Source organism: Armigeres subalbatus, chromosome 2, assembly GCF_024139115.2.
Source record: "Armigeres subalbatus isolate Guangzhou_Male chromosome 2, GZ_Asu_2, whole genome shotgun sequence".
Classification (NCBI taxonomy): domain Eukaryota; kingdom Metazoa; phylum Arthropoda; class Insecta; order Diptera; family Culicidae; genus Armigeres; species Armigeres subalbatus.
Window position 1 is genome coordinate 109,082,814 of NC_085140.1, and position 19,004 is coordinate 109,101,817.

A 19,004-nucleotide genomic window follows, 5' to 3' on the forward strand; every position below is an offset into this window, starting at 1 on the left:
CACTGCCTCTTCTCTTTCCAGTTTTCCATCCATGTGCAGTACACCTTTATCATCAAGGACCGGTGAGCACTTGTATATCAAACTTTTATTCTTGGCGATTTCTGCCAGGGCCCCCGGCTGTCGCTTCGAATTGTTTGTTAGCGTGCTCAGCTCGTCGCTTTGACAACTTCGTAGTTTGCTGCCATCGTCTTCATCAGCTTCTTCTGCTTCTTTGCTGTAGCCTGCGCAGTAAATACCAACTCCCTTCGTCTTTTACGCCGACAGTTGACGAAGAAGCGTACCACGATCGCTGTCACTCGTAGAACTTCGCCCAGCTAGATGAATCTTGCTTCGACGATGATCGTCGTCGTTCGACGTCGCAATATCATTCTCCTTCACTTTGCAACGGCCGATCTTGACTCCACTTCGTCAGCACGTCTGCAGTGCTCAACTTGATTGCCTCCGGCAACAAGTTTATCCACTGCTGCCATAATGCCCAGGAAAATGCGTCTATTTCTAGGTCCCATTCACAGTTAAATACGCCAGAGATCCTGGATGATAATTTTGCGTTGATGGTAAATGACGACAGCAAGCCAAGACAATAAAAAAAACCCATCACACAGCTTGCGACGAGTCGTTTTGTAGATCGCTTTTTCTCCAGCAGGTACGTCTCGACTCTTTCCTTGGACGTTTGCTTGTCCCGGTAGAAGTGTACCGGCGCCGCGGGCTTTTCCTCTCTCATACTTCGTAGAAATGCGGGCGAGACATCCAGTTCCGGAGCATGACGGCCGCTTGCATAGTGTCGACACTGTCATCGTCGTAATACCGACGGATGATCACCGCCGATGCCTTCAGATATTGTGCGGGAAAGTCTTCCATGCTCTGTTTTTATCACAAATTGTGCCGAGCAGCGGGATTTTGTCATCCCGAATGTCGCTATGTCCATGACGTAAACGCTTGGGTGTTTCGTCAGAGTTAGATGAAACGCTGTATTCTCGGCTTGGGGAGCTAATTTTGGAGGGAGAATGCGACGACATAAACGCCACGTTAACGTTGGCTTTGCAGGCATCCGTTACAATGTCCATCAGGAAATCCGTCAGCGTCACGCGTCGTCGCTTCTGGACCCCTCCAATAGTGGACGCACTCGCGCTCTACCCGATCCAGCAGCTAAGTAACCAACGAATTGATTGGCAGCGGATTTAAGAGGTGCTACCGCAGATCGGCGACTTCCAGATAGCCGCCAAGTTGTTCAACTGCATTCCCGAAAGGTACAAAGGAGGCTGTTGACCTTGTCAAGCAAACTTGCAAGCACTTGCTCCGGGTAATCCTTAATGCCAACGCAGCTTCTGTTAGAGCCTCAGGATCCACTCAGGCAGTAGTAGCTGGCCCGATATCAGCTTGAGTACTTTGCCTTCGAGCGCTTACTGCAACCTATTCTAGTTTTCGTGGTTCGTATAGCCACATGCATCGTTAGACTTTTTGCAGGCTACGTAGAACAGCGGTTCCGAGCCTCTTGAAAGGAGGCTTTCGAGCCTGTTGAAAGGAGGCTTTCGAGCCTCTTGAAAGGCGGCTTTCGAGCCTCTTGAAAGGAGGCTTCCGAGCCCCATGAAAGAAGGCTTCCAAGCCTCCAGAAAGTAGGAATCCGAGCCTCTTAAAATGAGGCTTCCAAGCATATTGAAAGGAAGCTCTTGAAGAAGGCTTCCGAGCCTCTTGAAAGGAGGCTTCCGAGCCTCTCGAAAGGAGGCTTCCGAACTTCTCGAAAGGAGGCTTCCGAACTTCTCAAAAGGAGGCTTCTGAGCCTCTCGAAAGGAGGCTTCCGAGCCTCTCGAAAGGAGGCTTCCGAACTTCTCGAAAGGAGGCTTCCGAACTTCTCGAAAGGAGGCTTCCGAGCCTCTCGAAAGGAGGCTGCCGAGCCTCTCGAAAGGAGGCTGCCGAGCCTCTCGAAAGGAGGCTGCCGAGCCTCTAGAAAGGAGGCTTCCGAGCCTCTTGAAAGGAGGCTTCCGAGCCTCTTGAAAGGAGGCTTCCGAGCCTCTTGAAAGGAGGCTTCCGAGCCTCTCGAAAGGAGGCTTCCGAACTTCTCGAAAGGAGGCTTCCGAGCCTCTCGAAAGGAGGCTGCCGAGCCTCTCGAAAGGGGGCTGCCGAGCCTCTCGAAAGGAGGCTGCCGAGCCTCTCAAAAGGAGGCTTCCGAGCCTCTCGAAAGGAGGCTGCCGAGCCTCTCGAAAGGAGGCTTCCGAGCCTCTTGAAAGGAGGCTTCCGAACCGCTTGAAAGGAGGCTTCCGAGCCTCTTGAAAGGAGGCTTCCGAGCCTTTTGAAAGGAGTCTTCCGAGCCTCTTGAAAGGAGGCTTCCGAGCCTCTTGAAAGGAGGCTTCTGAGTCTCTTTAGAGGAGGCTTCTGAGCCTCTTAAAAGGAGGCTTCTGAGCCTCTTGAAAGGAGGCTTCTGAGCCTCTTGAAAGGAGGCTTCTGAGCCCCTAGAAAGGAGGCTTCTGAGCCTCTTGAAAGCAGGCTTCCGAGCCTCATGAAAGGAGGCTTCTGAGCCTCTTGAAAGGAGGCTTGAGCCTCTTGAAAGGAGGCTTGAGCCTCTTGAAAGGAGGCTTCCGAGCCTCTTGAAAGGAGGCTTCTGAGCCTCTTGAAAGGAGGCTTCTGAGCCTCTTGAAAGGAGGCTTCTGAGCCTCTTGAAAGGAGGCTTCTGAGCCTCTTGAAAGGAGGCTTCCGAGCCTCTTGAAAGGAGGCTTCCGAGCCTCTTGAAAGGAGGCTTCCGAGCCTCTTGAAAGGAGGCTTCCGAGCCTCTTGGAAGGAGGCTTCCGAGCCTCTTGAAAGGAGGCTTCCGAGCCTCTTGAAGTCGAAAGGTCCGTAATCTTTTCATCTTCATTCACTCCATCTGCTCCTTTTTCCTTTGAAACGTTTCGGCTTGCCAGGTTCTGTGCTCTGCTTCATCTACGGCATGCATTTGTAGCTCCATTTCCGCCTTTTCCGCTCCAGAGCACGCTGCACCTGTTCCTTTCTTTCCGCAGCTGCATTTCCAGCCCTAGCTCCTCCATCTCTTGTTTCTGTAGCTCCTTCATCGCACGCACGTTTGCTTCCACAGTAGAGGCGACCGAATAAGTATTCGTGCTGGATTTGTCGGATTCAGCGGCTTGCTTCTCTGCCCATGATTTCATAGTTGACGTATCAACCATTTAGAATTTCAGGAAATATGACTTACTACGCGTTTATAAATCATGGGCAATTCTGGTTGACTATCTTCTAACAGGCGTCGCTTGGGCAGAACCACTTTTTCAGCTAAATGTTTTCGGCGATACCCACGCAATACCCACACGTCAAACTCACTGAGCACTACTTATTTCAGTTTATTCTCCGTTTTTAATTCCTCCGCTGTAGTATTTTGGTTCTATAACATTTGTTGTTTTCACCTACCTGGATACCTGGTTGGCTACAGCGTCGATACAATTAGTTGTCTTCAAGAGCGTTAAAAAAATTAAAACGTTACTTGGGCTGGCATTCTTGCAATAGTTTTTTTTTTCAAGAATATTCTACAAAGGTCATTTGAAAAGCCCTTTCAAAGATCTTTATAAATTTCATTTCAAAAAGTTTTTCGGCCTTCCAGGACTACAATTATTTTCCACGAGAACTCGCATGTTGATGTTGTAAACAATAAAAAGATTTTTAAACATTATTGTCATCCAAAAGTAAACCTATAAGAATGCAATCTTAGAAACCCAAAGAACTAAGTAGCTGTTTTGCATCTTCAACATTTGCTTTCAACAAGTGTTCTATTCCAGGTCATCCAATAATTCCCTGGAGTCTAAACGCTTAACCAATCTACACACACCACCAGAGAGCTGATATCTCTTTTAAAAACGTGTTCATGTCTTATTTTATCCATCAAACCAAATTGGATATGCTTTTAATGACTGTTCAGCTTCGGGTCATCCAATAATTCACTGGAGTGTAGACCATGTCTACACTCGTAACCAAAGGGCTATTATTTCTTTCTAGAAATGGTTCATGTCCCATTTGATCCAGGAAACTGTTCAATAACTGTTCCTTTCCAGTTCATCCAAGAATTCCCTGCAGTATAGACCTTAAGGTCAACACGCGTAACTGTAGGACTGTTATCTATTTTTTGAAAGATTTATGCCTTATTTGATCTAGTAAACCAAATTGGATACGCATTCAATAGTTATTCCTTTTCAGTTCATCCAAGAATTCCCTGGAATATAGGCCTTAAGGTCTACATGCGTTACTAGATGGCTTATATATTTTTTTTAAATGGTTCCTGCTCTTTTTGATCCATGAAATAAAAATGGATACGGCTTCAATAACCTTGCGTTTCAAGTCATCCAGGAATTCCCTGGAGTATAGGCCTTGAAATCCACACTCGTAACCAAAGGTTTGTTATCCCTTTTTGAAATAGTTCATGCCCTATTTGAACTAGTAAACCAAATTAAATACGCCTTCGATAACTGTTCCCCGTCAGGTGCTCCAAGAATTACTGGATCTACACGCGTAACTGAAGGTTTATTTTTTAATGGTTCATGGTATTTTTAAATCGTACTCCTGCAGTCGCGTTCAATAACTGTTCCGGTCCATCCAAGAATTCCCTGAAGTATGGGTCTGAAGCATTGGGAACTGTGAGCTTTTTTGGTCGTTTATACTGATTGTGATCCATAGAATTAAATTGCTCTTTTTCAGTTCATTCAAAAATTCACTGGACCCTAGGTCTTGAGGTCGTCACACGTACTCAAAGGGCTGTTACCTCCTTTGTAAATGGCTCATACCCTTTGAAATCCATAGAAACAAATTTGATAAGCATTGGTCAAGAAATTAAATCCTATTTAACCTTCCTAGTGCATTGGGGTCTATTTTGGCCCAGAGATGATTCAAAAACGTTGTAGCTTTGTAATCAAATGAGATAGGGCGTTGAAATTTTCTGCCTTTTTCTAACTTTTGGAGATGAAAATTTTGGAGTGATAACCAGCTTTCAGCGACCTCTAGGAACGCCGCAACAAAAAAAGTGACACATTGTGCATTAGCGGGTCAAAAATGACCCCAAATTGAATTCGCTCCCAAAAGTTCATTTTCGAACCGATTCTCAATCTTTTGGAACCAAATTGAAGGTATGGAATCCGCGGATGTCGTTACGGACAGATTTTTGCAATTTGGCCATTCTGGTTCCCAGGAATCGATTTTGAAGGAACATAGATTCTTAGGCCAATTTTTGGCGTGATTTCTTGCCTTTCGAAGGGTTATTTTGGAAATGCTCATAAATTTGCGTAGCAATAATCCCAATAGAATGTAGCCATTGTCCATTTCCATGGATCAACACAATTCCTGATTATTTCACGGTCCGGTGTCCCTCCGGAAGACCCGGAACATCCGTAGAAGTGGTCAATTCATTGAACTCATCCTAGAAGAGCGCGGTTTTTTCCAAAGCTTTTCGTTATCGTAACGCTGAGTCACCCATTTTGGTGGACCTGGGTGGCCACCGGAGGTCCTCCAGAAGATCCGGAACGTCCGTAAAAATGGTCATTTCATGAAACTTATTATAGAAGAACGCGGTTTTTTCCAAAGCTTTTCATTATCGAACTACGAGTAACAAATGATTGTGGCGACCCATTTTGATAGACCTGAGTGGCCACCGGAGTTCCTCCAGAATATCCGGAACATCCGTAAAAATGGTCAATTCATGGCATTCGTCCTAGAAGTGCGCGTTTTTTCCACAAAGCTTTTCATTATAGTACTTTGAATAACAAATGATTGTGATGACCTATTTTGGTGGACCTGGGTGGCCACCGGAGGTGCTCCAGAAGATCCGGAACGTCCGTAAAAATGGTCAATTCATGAAACTTATCATAGAAGAGCGCGGTTTTTTCCAAAGCTTTTTATTATCGAGCTACGAGTAAAAAATGATTGTGGTGACCCATTTTGATGCACCTGGGTGGCCACCGAAGGTCCTCCAGAAGATCCGGAACGTCTATAAAAATAGCCATTTCATGAAACTTATCATAAAATGGTGCGGTTTTTTTTCCAAAGCTTTTGATTATCGAACACTGAGTAACAAATGATTATGGTGACCCATTGTGATGGACTTGAGTGGCCACCGGAGTTCCTCCAGAAGATCCAGAACATCCGTAAAAGTGGTCAATTCATAAAACTCACTATAGAATAGCTGAATCACCGAACGCTGAGTTATACATGACTATGATGACCCTTTTTGAAGGACCTGGGTGACTCATCATGGAAGAGTGCAATTTTTACAAAGCTGCTCTGAGTAACGTTGTGACCCATTTAAATGTACTTGAGTGGCCACCAGAGGTCCTTTCTAAGATCCGGAACATCCGTAGAAATGTTCATTCCATGCAACTCACCATAGAAGAACGCTTTTCATTAACATTCTCTGAGTTATAGAAAATTATCGTTACCCATTCTTATGGACCTGAGCAGCCACTCCTTTATGAATTATGCCCGTAATATTCCTAAAAGCTGCAAACTAACGAATCTCGAATCATAGGAGCATGGTTTTACAAAAAATCTATTATCGCAATCTGAGCAAGACATTTTTGTCGTGACCCTCAGTTAAGGACTTGAATAGCCAGTGAAGGCCCTTTCGTGATCCATACACATGACTTAAGTGATCACTGGATGTCCTCCTAAAGTTCCTACGGATTGGTCAACACTTATCCTACTAGAACACGATCTTTTGAAAGTGTTTATTATTCTACTTATTGATCATCTCATGAAGGTTGTTGTGATGCTTTCCCGTGCGGTAAGATTCGCGACTACAAAGCAAGATCATGCTGAGGGTGGCGGGGTTCGATTCCCGGTCCGGTCTAGGCAATTTTTAAGTTGGAAATTTTCTCGACTTCTCTGAGCATACAAGTTTCATCATGTTAGCCTAATAATACAGTATCGACCCGGTTTTGTCACTTCGCGATTTTGTCTACCCTCGATTTTCTCTCGTTTTCGACCCGATTTTATCACATTTTCGACCTGATATTGTCAATCTAAAAATTTAGGAAAATTTCAGGTGCTCTTTTTATCACAGTTGAACCTTTTTGCTGCCATTATAGACAAAAAAAATAAAATTATAAAATAGGTTTTTATGATCCATCATCTTGCAAGAAATTATTGACCAAAAGTTGACAAAAGATTCAACCAAAGTAAATTTTTATTTTAAGTCAAACTTTCATGAGTCGATGATTTATGACTGAATATCGACTCATGGAAGGAAATTTTACCATACTTGAAAATATTTTCTGGGTTAATGTGATTTTCCTTTCAAAAAAAAATAGTGTCATCATAATTTTTATGAATGGACTATAATTACAGATTTTTTGATCTTGCGATGTTTCATTGGTGACTGCACACGTTCCTGAGAATGGGTTACAACGATCATTCATTACTCAAGATACGAAAATAGGAAAATAGGTTTCTAAAATTAGGAAAATAAAAAGGTTTAGAAGAATCGTGTGCTTCATCATCTCTTATATGGCGTGTTTTTCTAAGGTGGGTTTTATGAATTGATCACTTTCACGTGTGATATGGATTTTCTGGGTGGCCTTTGGTTGCTACTCACATCCATGAGAAAAGGTTACGGCTAAAATTTCATGTTCAGAGTACGACAAGGAAATTTTAAAATATAGGCTCTTCTAGTATGTATTACATCAATTAACCACTTTAACCGATGTTCCGTATCTTCCGTAGGACCTCCGATAGTCACTTTGGTAAATACGAACGGGTCATGACATATCTTCGTGTCTTGCTCAGAGTTCGATAATAGAAGATTTTTTACATACTCTTTTCTGGGATGATTTTTTTTAAATTGATAACTTTTGTGGATGCTCCGCATCTTCTGGAAGACCCCGTTGACTGTTCAAAAATTGACCACTTTATGGGATATTTTATTTTTCAGAGTACGACAATGAAGAGCTAGGAAGGAACTGTGCTCTTTTATGATGACCTCTTTTACGGATCTACTGGAGGACCTCCGGTGGCAGCTCAGGTCTATCACACGGGGTCACCATAACCATTTGTGTGATTGATTCGCACTCTATACAATCCGCCCAGCCCGTTGCTGGGGGCATATAGTGCGATCCTCTCGTTTAATAAACAACGTGCACTTGCTTGACTGTGGATATACTACAGTAAAGCACATGTGGGGATTGGACAAATCAAGCATCCGAAAGATATTCAATTTGCAAAAAAAGAGCTAACCGCGGTGGAGGTTGGTATTTGAATTCTGATGGCTTTTACGCAAACGTGACCTTTAAGTGGTCTTGTTGTATATGACTCTACCAACATGTGCTGTGCACTCAAGGATGTTATCGATCATTTAGTTATTTGCGTTCGATCATAGTTTGTGAATAACTCACTACAGAAGCTGAATTTCAAAATGTGTTGTATGGTGGACTTCTAGTGCGAAGGTTTTTCTACAACTCTGCCTAATGGATTGTTGTTGTTGTTCCACTAATAACGGAGTTATAGCGCTAGTTGCAGTAGCTTAAACTAAATGATTGGAATTTTGTTATCATTTAGTCTAAGTTATCGATACTATAGCTATAACTCGGCTACTAGTGGAATTCAAACAACGAACCATTTGGCAGAGTTATAGAAAAACCTTTGCACTAGGAGTCCACCATACAACACATTTTGAAGGTCCATCAAAATGGCCAGCGTTCGACAATGAAAAAAAAACGCACTTTTCTAGCATGAGTTTCATGAATTAACCACTTCTACGGACGTTCCGGATCTTCTGGAGCACCTCCGGTGGCCACCCAGGCCCACCAAAATGGGTCAGCACAATCATTTGCTACTCAAAGTACTATAAGGAAAAGCTTTGGAAAAAAACCGCGCTCTTCTTTAAGTTTCATAAATTGACCACTTTTACGGACGTTCCGGATCTTCTGGAGGACCTCCGGTGGCCACCCAGTTCCACCAAAATGGGTCACCACAATCATTTGTTACTCAAAGTACAATAAAGAAAAGCTTTGTAAAAAACCGTGCTCTTCTATGATGTGTTTGAATCATTGACTTTTACGGACGTTCCGGATCTACTGGAAGACCTCCGGTGGCCACATAGTTCCATCAAGATGGGTCACCACAATCATTTGTTACTCAAAGATCGATAATGAAAAGCTTTGAAAAAAACCGCGCTCTTCTATGATAAGTTTCATGAAATGACCATTTTTACGGACGTTCCGGATCTTCTGGAGCACCTCCGGTGGCTCCGGTCCTCCCAGGTCCACCAAAATAGGTCACCACAATCATTTGTTATTCAAAGTACTATAATGAAAAGCTTTGTGAAAAAACGCGCACTTCTAGGATGAGTGCCATGAATTGACCATTTTTACGGATGTTCCGGATATTCTGGAGGACCTTCGGTGGCCACACAGGTCCATCAAAATGGGTCACCACAATCATTTGTTACTCAATGTACTATAAAGAAAAGCTTTGGAAAAAACCGTGCTTCTATATTGTGTTTAATAAATTGACTTTTACGGATGTTCCGGATCTTCTAGAGCACCTTCGGTGGCCACCCAGTTCCAGCAAAATAGGTCACCACAATCATTTGCTACTCAAAGTACTATAAGGAAAAGCTTTGGAAAAAAACCGCGCTCTTCTATAAGTTTCATAAATTGACCATTTTTACGGACGTTCCGGATCTTCCGGAGGACCTTCGGTGGCCACCCAGTTCCACCAAAATGGGTCACTACAATCATTTGTTACTCAAATTACGATAATCAAAAGCTTTGTAAAAACTGCACTCTTCTAGGATGAGTTCTATGAATTGATCACTTCTACGGATGTTCCGGGTCTTCCGGAGGGACACCGGACCGTGAAATAATCAGGAATTGTGTTGATCCATGGAAATGGACAATGGCTACTTTCTATTAGGATTATTGCTACGCAAATTAATAAGCATTTCCAAAATCACCCTTCGAAAGGCAAGAAATCACGCCAAAAATTGGCCCAAGAATCTATGTTCCTTCAACATCGATTCCTGGGAACCAGGATGGCCAAAGTGCAAAAATCTGTCCGTAACGACATCCGTGGAATCCATACCTTCAATTTGGTTCCAAAAGATTGAGAATCGGTTTGAAAATGAAATTTTGGGAGCGAATTCAATTTGGGGTCATTTTTGACCCGCTAATGCACAATGTGTAACTTTTTTTTAATGCACTAGGAAGGTTAATTTATATGATCACTAAAAGCACGTTGAATTCCTAAAAGAAGCAAATAGATCTTTCGTTATGCGTTTTGACCTTGAGGAATGAACTCCAATTCCTTGGAATTCTTGGATGGCCTGGATGGAACATAGTTGAAGGCATGTCCAATTTAATTGAAGAACCGCTAGGAATATAGAAAGATGTTTGGACCCCTAGCAGCATATACCATATTAAAAATACCGATACATGTTAGTTTATTCATGCAGGCCTGAAAGCCCAAGCTCCAGGAAACTCTTGGAAGACCTAGAATATGTGATTATAACCAGTTTGGGTATTTGGATTGATATCGTATTTAAAATGGGTTTGGAACGAATGCTCAAAAGACAAAACGTCGAAAGGACACAAGGTCGAAAGACAAAAGGTGGAATAACAAAAAGTCGAAGGGACAAAATGTCGAATGGGACAAAACCTCGAACGAGAGAAAAGATCAAAAGAAACAAAAAGTCGAAAAAACAAAAGGTCGAAAAAGACATGACATGAAACTGAAAAGGAGAGAACAATCTCGCACAAAACAAGTTTTATCCATTTCTTAAATTAACAATCTTTTTTATCTCTAACAGAAATATCTGGATATTCATAGTATTCATTCGTAGTAATTACTTTTTCTTTGAAAATTTGCTTATTTTTTAACTTTAATAGATGCGATGAGCGTATTATTTCTGCTTGAAGTTGAATGCATTTCATAAATTCCTTTGGAATACACCAAACTTGTTATCAACTTGTTCTGGATCGACCTTTCGTCCCTTTCGACTTTTTGTCCCTTTCGACTTTTTGTCCCTTTCGACTATTTGTCCCTTTCGACTTTTTGTCGCTTCCGACCTTTTGTTCTATCGATCCTTTGTTTTTCGACTTTTTGCCATAGATTAATTTAACTGTCCAAAAATCAATTAATTAAGTGGAAAATAATAATTTAAGCAAAAAATCTTTTTACGTCACATTCTTTTTAATGACGTAAAAATAGGGTTGAGTGTATTTTGATCATAAATTTGGAACCCTCTAAAAGAATCTATTTCATATCACCGCTAAGAGGGATTTTTTTTATAATAGATCCGGAGTGCTATTCAGTTGATTTTTTTTGTGTGCGTACAATAGTAATACAATCTAAGATATAAACATTGGTAGAATTCAGTTCAATCGAAGTTAATTGCCTATTTCCGGGGATTAAACCACCCGACTTGGACGTTAATTTACAATGTTATAAAAACTCATATGTGGATATGTACGTTATGTGGAAGATATTGATTTGGAAAATGTATTGGAGGTAACCACTTTCCATTCGATGGGACTCGAACCCATGACCCTACAGTACGCTAGATTGGTGCTTTAACCAACTAAGCTACGAAGGACCTTCGTCGGCCTTCGCAACCTAGCGGCTACTGAACGAGCTAGAGATTCCCAAATTGGACGCATAGTCAAATCACTCGCAATCCATTTTCTCCATACTTCCACATGTGTATAGTACACGTCCACATTAGAGGAGCGTGAGTATTTATGATGTCTGGCGGCTGTACACATTCTTCATCAGCAACTGTACTGATCAAGTGAGGTTGTGTAAGCTATTTGCCAGTCGGTCGTCAAGCTCAGACCCGACGGCATTGGTAGAATTGTCTGGAAATTTAGACAGAATTCCAATTCATTCCGATAGTTTGATAGTAACTTTCACTATCGTGAAAAAATATATTCCTGATACATTTTCGGTTATGTTCTTGCTTCCATCAAACTTGTTTCTGACTTTCACTAGAAAGATTGAAATTTTCAGTTTATAATTTATCAAGTTTGAATTTAAATGTTCGAATCCAACTACATCAACAATTCTGAATCCAAATGTTCAGTTAGTGTCCTTACCTGAAGTGCTAAGAACAAGAACCCATCTTTTCTGAAACTTTAAAACATCACTCACATATTCAATCTTCCACTACATGACCAGACCACATAAGGGATTGGATTATTATCAGAGTACGGGAACACCACCCCCCGCCATCCGATGCGACAAAATCCATAACACCGAGCTCGTTCTTTGCCGGTTAATCGGAACGAAACAGTTCCAGAGGGCACGCTCGAATGGCGACCAGCAGGCAAAAGGGTTTGGGTTGAGGTTGGGTTTCCCAGCGTCCATGCCGCCCATCAATAAAGTGTATCGCACGCTTCAATAAGTTTATCGATTTCGTCGGCATTATTTATGTAGCTACCCCCGGTAGATGCTTGTGAAGAAATACGACGAAATGAGATAGGGAAGAGGGATGTTATGTAAAAAACGTAGGACGCCGCACCGAGCCGCTCGCTGCCGGTCGTTATCGATACTGTCACGTTCGGATAGCCTTCGGTGCTTCAATCAGAACGATGATTAGAACCTCTATAGCTAATAGTCACGTATAGACTATAGGTGCCCTAATTCAATTGGATGTGTGTGGTTTAGAGTGTTCCAAAAAACAAAGCTGATGGAAGACATAAACGAAGAATATTTTTCGAACCAAATATTTCGGTCAACTTTTCCTGTGTTGGTATAATAGCCTTTCAAACGTAAATTTTTTGGAACACCCTATAATGAGAACGGTTCAAGCACCCACCCACCCAACAAGAAGAAAGACTATATGATGTGTAAGCTTGAAGAGTTCGTCAATTTGTCGTGTAATGGAGAGCGCACATATTGGATAGCTGACCAGTGAACCGATCGTAATCGATAAGCGAATCCGTGAACCACAGAATCTCTGCACCGAGCAGCAGATCCCCAGTGATACGCAAATCTCAAACTGGCAGCAGCAGCACACGTCCACACGAAGTGCCATGGCATCGTTTCAGATTGTCGTCGAGTGCGAAAGTTGTGCAACGGAAGTGATTGAAAATGTGTTCCATCAAATTTCAATGAAGTCAAGTGTCTTGTCACAATCAAAGTGGTGCATGCAACCGCACAGAATGTAACTCACCGTCAATCTTTCGTTCTGTCAGTGCTGGATTGGTCGACAAGTTAACACCGAACAAAACGAACCAACTCACGCACGTACAGACGTACATATTCCACCTGCACCATCCGGCGCAATCTATCGCACCTACCGGAAGTTCAGTTCGAGCGCAGTTGAACGAGCGAAAGCCTCCAATCTGGGAAATGGCAGTCCAAACCTCGACGCAGAACTTCGACGTGCTGTCTTCGGTGAATGGTAAGCTTAACTTTGTTGGTTTTTCTCATTGTGTAAAGACAAATTTTTTTTTCGCGCTACTATTGTTGTTTCTATTCCGAGAATCGAAGTTGCTTTTCGCTATTGTTGGTTACTGGAAATGACCGGAGGAAACTGGAAAATGGAATTTTCTCCTTCGATGGCAATGTGGTAGGGCTATAGGAGTAAGTGGAGTGGAGATGACTTTGAAAAGAATCAGAGAGCTGCTGAATGCACAATTTGGTACTTGTTTATTTCAGTTAATGAAGTTGGATTTCTCAGATGGTTTCTGCGAATTTTGATGCAACAGGTGGAAGGCCAACAAGCCAAATTAGCGTGTTGTTTCGAACACGCTTTTCATTTTTATGTTCCTTTCAATCATCCTGAGCATCCCCGGCGTTATCCTCAATATAATGAATATAAGCTTTTCTCTAGCAAGGTGTAATTTGTAAGGCATGCATTCGATATAAAAATGAGTTTGAATATTTTTCTTCGATTTTTATCACCAAGTACCAATTATTTATAATCATATTTGATCGAACAGCAATAATCGCAATCACATACAATGTAGGAAAGTATTTCAAGTACAATTAGCCATCATTCAGCGAACCTTCTCTTCCGTTTCCGGAGAATTTGCAGACAGAGAACAATGTTTTTACTGCTAACTTGTTGACTCATCTAAAAATAAATCCTTTCTACTCCGCGCTCAACCCCCTCGGTGAAGAGTCGGATGCTCCTGCTACCTACGCGCGTTGAACACGAGAGATACAGCCCAGATAACGGGGAGCAGCCCACCTTGCTGTTTGTGTTCTTTTCCAAGATGACGAGCACACAGAAGAGCTGCTGGCAAGATAGCAGCACTTGTTCAATGCTCGTGCCAGACGTTTCTGCTATCATTATCCTCCCTTTCAACGCATCGGTTAGTTAGTGCCTCGCGGAGCAATCCGGTTGAGGCGTTTTCAGAAGCAAACAATTTCAATCAAGTGGTATCTTTTCGTCCTACATATCTAGAAGCTTGTTCATTCACCTACTTGGCGCAATTTGTTAGATTGTAAGTACACAACTGCTGCTACTGCTGCTGTTTGCTGTTGCGTTGGACTAACAAACCCAAGAAAACGATAACCAGCCACTGCTCTCGTCGTGATTACCTCTGGTATCAGTGAATGTCGTGGGATGCGATAAGAATATCATCGGGCCATATCAATCTCGTAGGTGCGTTGTTGTCTTCGGTCTTTCCGATTGCTGGCGTTAACAGCTGCGTGCTCCGGTTACGGCTGAACACAAAACTGGAAGCTTGTTTATGTTTTAGATAGGAAGCACGGTTTGGTTGATGATACCTGGTGGAATTATATTATTCATTTTCCTGAAACATTTTATAAGCTTGAAAGATTTCTAAATTCAACGAGAATCCCTGATGAATTTGATTTTGAATACTTTTTTTATTCAGTTTATTTTATTCATACGATGTTACTACCAGATAGAACAGAATCTTCTTGTGGTGTTGTTAATATTTTCTGTTGCTTTAGTAATGATCTCTTGAGTTTTTAAAAATCACTTAAAGGTAAGAAATAAAATCTATACGCTGTGATAAAGCTCAAGGTCCTAATCTATTACGCCCATTTAGAAAAAGTCCATCTTTTGATATGATTGATTATCAAATATAATGAGCAAATATAATGACTTATTCATAATTTCTACTAATTGGCAATAGCTAGTTCTGTTCAGTAAAGTTTGGAACATATTCTATACCATGCCACATTTGGCCATATGGGTAAGGTTTTTAAAAAGTCCATAGTAGCCTCAGAGTTCATAGAGGACGTACTTAAGTTACTGAAGGGCTCAGGAAGAGGCGTTATCGTTGCCTCATGCATCATACAAAATGAAAAGGCGAGAACCCGAAAAATCCATTACATAATTAGTGTACCGCGCCTTAGAATTAAGGCCCGTAGTAAAAAGTAGGCATATTCTGCGGTATATGATTGTGAACCAATTCTTGAAAATATAAACGACAACGACTGAGATTAAAACACAGGTACACTAGAATGATAAACAGGCATGCTTACCATTCAACTCACAACGCCTCCATTTAAAAATCATTTTAAACCATTTTTGCCTTTCCACCTTGTACCACAAGGCTATAATTTCACTCCAAAACCCATAGTGTTATATACCGATCGACTTAGCTGAAAAACTGAGCACAAGTCTGTCTGTGCATGTGTGTGTATGGATGTGTGTAGCCTAGCGGTTCTCAACCTTTTTCTTGAACTTTTGCATTCATTGAGGTACCGCCGTAATGAAAAATTAGCGTAACTAACAAGATGACTGTATCAGAAATAAGTTACTCACTTTCAAAATGTTACTACTCAAAAGCTCATAAAAGTGTTGGCTTGTTTTATCCTGCATTCGATGTATTCAATGTCAAGTTTCAAACCAAATTTTTTTTTGTCGAAAATTTGTTGCTTCCGTTGTATCGCAAATTTAAAGTGATATTGAAATTCGAGTTTTGGACTCATGGCTCTGTAAGAAAGGCATCGAGATGGATAATTTGACCAAGCGTTTCATTATCCACCCAAAGCTAAAAAGGTAAAAAAAAACATGGTCAACAAGCTTGTGGAATACTACAGTACTACACGTTTGCTAACCTGTCGAAAAAAAGGAAGTAAATGAAAATTAAGTGACCGAAATTTGGACCAGAAAGTAATCAGTTTTATAAAACGAAGAGATTATTAACCGATTTGTGACTAACCTGAAACCTGAAAACTAACGGGACATATGGTTCTCCGTTATTCACATGGTATCTATACAAAAAGTTGTTTGATATGTTCGTTATTCCGTGGAACTTTCCAAATCAAATTAAGTTTATACATCAAGTTTCCGAGCCGCTTGAAAAAAAGGCTGCTGAGACTCTTGAAAGAAGGCTTCTGAGATTCTTGAAAAGAGGCTTTCAATCCTCTCGAAAGGGGGCTTCCGAGCCTCTTGAAAGAAAGCTTCCGAGCTTCTTGAAAGAAGAATTCCGAGCCTCTTGAAAGAAGACTTCCAAGCCTCTTGAAAGGAGGCTTCCAAGCCTATTGAAAGAAGGCTTCCGAGCCTATTGAAAAAAGTCTGCTAAGACCCTTGAAAGAAGTCTCCTGAGACTCTTGAAAGAGGGCTTTCGATCTTCTTGAAAGGAGGCTTCCGGGCCTCTTGAAAGGAGGCTTCCGGGCCTCTTGAAAGAAGGCTCCTGAGACTCTTGAAAGAGAGCTTTCGAACTTCTTGAAAGGAGGCTTCCGGGCCTCTTGAAAGAAGGCTCCTGAGACTCTTGAAAGAGGGCTTTCGATCTTCTTGAAAGGGGGCTTCCGGGCCTCTTGAAAAGAGGCTTCCGGGCCTCTTGAAAGGAGTCTTCCGAGCCTCTTGAAAGAAGGCTTCCGAGCCTCTTGAAAGGAGGCTTCTGAGCGTTTCAAAAGGAGGCCTCCGAGACTTCGAAAAAAGTCGTCAAAGACCCTTGAAAGAAGGCTTCCGAGCCTCTTGAAAGGAGGCTTCCGAGCCTCTTGAAAGGAGGCTTCCGAGCCTCTTGAAAGGAGGCTTCCGAGCCTCTTGAAAGGAGGCTTCTGAGCCTCTTGAAAGGAGGCTTTCGAGCCTCTTGAAAGGAGGCTTGAGCCTCTTCAAAGGAGGCTTCTGAGCCTCTTGAAAGGAGGCTTCTGAGCCTCTTGAAAGGAGGCTTTGAGCCTCTTGAAAGGAGGCTTGAGCCTCTTGAAAGGAGGCTTCTGGAGCCTCTTGAAAGGAGGCTTCTGAGCCTCTTGAAAGGAGGCTTCTGAGCCTCTTGAAAGGAGGCTTCTGAGCCTCTTGAAAGGAGGCTTCTGAGCCTCTTGAAAGGAGGCTTCTGAGCCTCTTGAAAGGAGGCTTCTGAGCCTCTTGAAAGGAGGCTTCTGAGCCTCTTGAAAGGAGGCTCTGAGCCTCTTGAAAGGAGGCTTCTGAGCCTCTTGAAAGGAGGCTTCCTGAGCCTCTTGAAAGGAGGCTTCTGAGCCTCTTGAAAGGAGGCTTCTGAGCCTCTTGAAAGGAGGCCTGAGCCTCTTGAAAGGAGGCTTCTGAGCCTCTTGAAAGGAGGCTCTGAGCCTCTTGAAAGGAGGCTCTGAGCCTCTTGAAAGGAGGCTCTGAGCCTCTTGAAAGGAGGCTTCTGAGCCTCTTGAAAGGAGGCTCTGAGCCTCTTGAAAGGAGCCTTCCGAGCCTCTTGAAAGGAGGCTCTGAGCCTCTTGAAAGGAGGCCTGAGCCTCTTGAAAGGAGGCTCTGAGCCTCTTGAAAGGAGGCTTCTAAGCCTCTTGAAAGGAGGCTTCCGAGCCTCTTGAAAGGAGGCTTCCGAGCCTCTTGAAAGAAGGCTTCCGAGTCTCTTGAATGGAGGCTTCCGAGCCTCTTGAAAGGAGACTTCCGAGCCTCCTGAAAGGAGGCTTCCGAGCCTCTTAAAAGGAGGCTTCCGAGCCTCTTGAAAGCAGGCTTCCGAGCCTCTTGAAAGCAGGCTTCCGAGCCTCTTGAAAGGAGGCTTCCGAGCCTCTTGAAAGCAGGCTTCCGAGCCTCTTGAAAGGAGGCTTCCGAGCCTCTTGAATCAGAATCAGGTATCAGAACGTCGGCTCCAGGGGCACGTTCACATCAATTCGGGAGATTTGTGCCATCGCCTTCACAGCCTTTCTCATCACGCACCTGACGGAAAAGGAAGTGAACAAAAAGGAAAGGAATATGGATGGGAGGAAAATGGGAAGTTTGGGAAAGGTACCCTTGAATAGGGCATACAACGTATACAACACGTACAAAAGCTCATAGCTCCTTACACCAACGGGTTATGAAGAACAGAATACTTTGAAGGTTCAGGTTTCTGTAGTCAATTTCACTTAGTAAGTGTTTACCAAATATTTGGAAACGCAGTTGAGCATAAACTGGGCAGTTACATATCAGATGATAAGAAGTTCCATAATCGGATTCACAACCATCATAGACAAAGGATTCAACACGTTGAATATTTGCCATGTGATAGTTGAGTCGGCAGTGACCTGTCAAGGCCTTGACTAAGACACAGCAATTCTGTTTAGACAGATTAGCTAAATAGTTAGCTACTACCGGAGATGGCTCTCGGATATACAATTTTGTTTGTCGACATGAATCCAAACTACTCCAATACCGTTTGTGCTGAGTGGAAGCCCAAGAGCTAATCAAACGCTTCACCCAACACTTAGATATTGCAATAGCTGGCTCAGGACCAAAAAAGACTTGTGATGCTCCAGTACGAGCTAACTCATCAGCCAATTCATTTCCAGCTATGGAAGAATGGCCAGGTACCCATATAAGGTGCAATGTATTAACTGAATTCAGTTCCTCTATTTGAGTTCGACATGCGATTACTAACTTCGACCTTGAGTTGGCCGATGCGAGGGCTTTGATAGCTGCTTGACTATCTGAACAGAAGTATATTACTTTGCCCATTATGTGTTTCTGCAGTGCGGATTGCACTCCACACATAATGGCAAATATTTCCGCTTGAAAGACAGTGCAGTGCAGTGCGAGTAGATACCTGCACCCGCTCTACCTTTGAAGAGGGAGCCGTCAGTATAACAAACAATGCTGTCCGACATACTTTTCTCCAAATAGCCAGATGTCTACTCATCCCGCGAGGGGAATTGTG

At 42.7% G+C, this 19,004-nt stretch overlaps 1 protein-coding gene across 6 annotated transcripts in view; it reads left to right on the plus strand.

The window, feature by feature from the left end:
• Positions 1-19,004, plus strand: part of LOC134210650 (cAMP-dependent protein kinase type II regulatory subunit) — a 377,643-nt gene that overhangs the window by 297,237 nt on the left and 61,402 nt on the right. The window contains exon 1 of one of the 6 annotated variants that reach the window (XM_062686819.1): positions 12,748-13,360. The exons of 4 other annotated variants lie outside the window; for them this stretch is intronic. In XM_062686819.1, coding sequence (XP_062542803.1) covers positions 13,309-13,360 — 52 coding nt within the window. In that variant the 5' untranslated portion in view covers positions 12,748-13,308. Of the gene's footprint in view, positions 1-12,747; positions 13,361-19,004 lie in introns of those variants that run through there. One more of the 6 variants, XM_062686820.1, reaches the window with a different exon arrangement.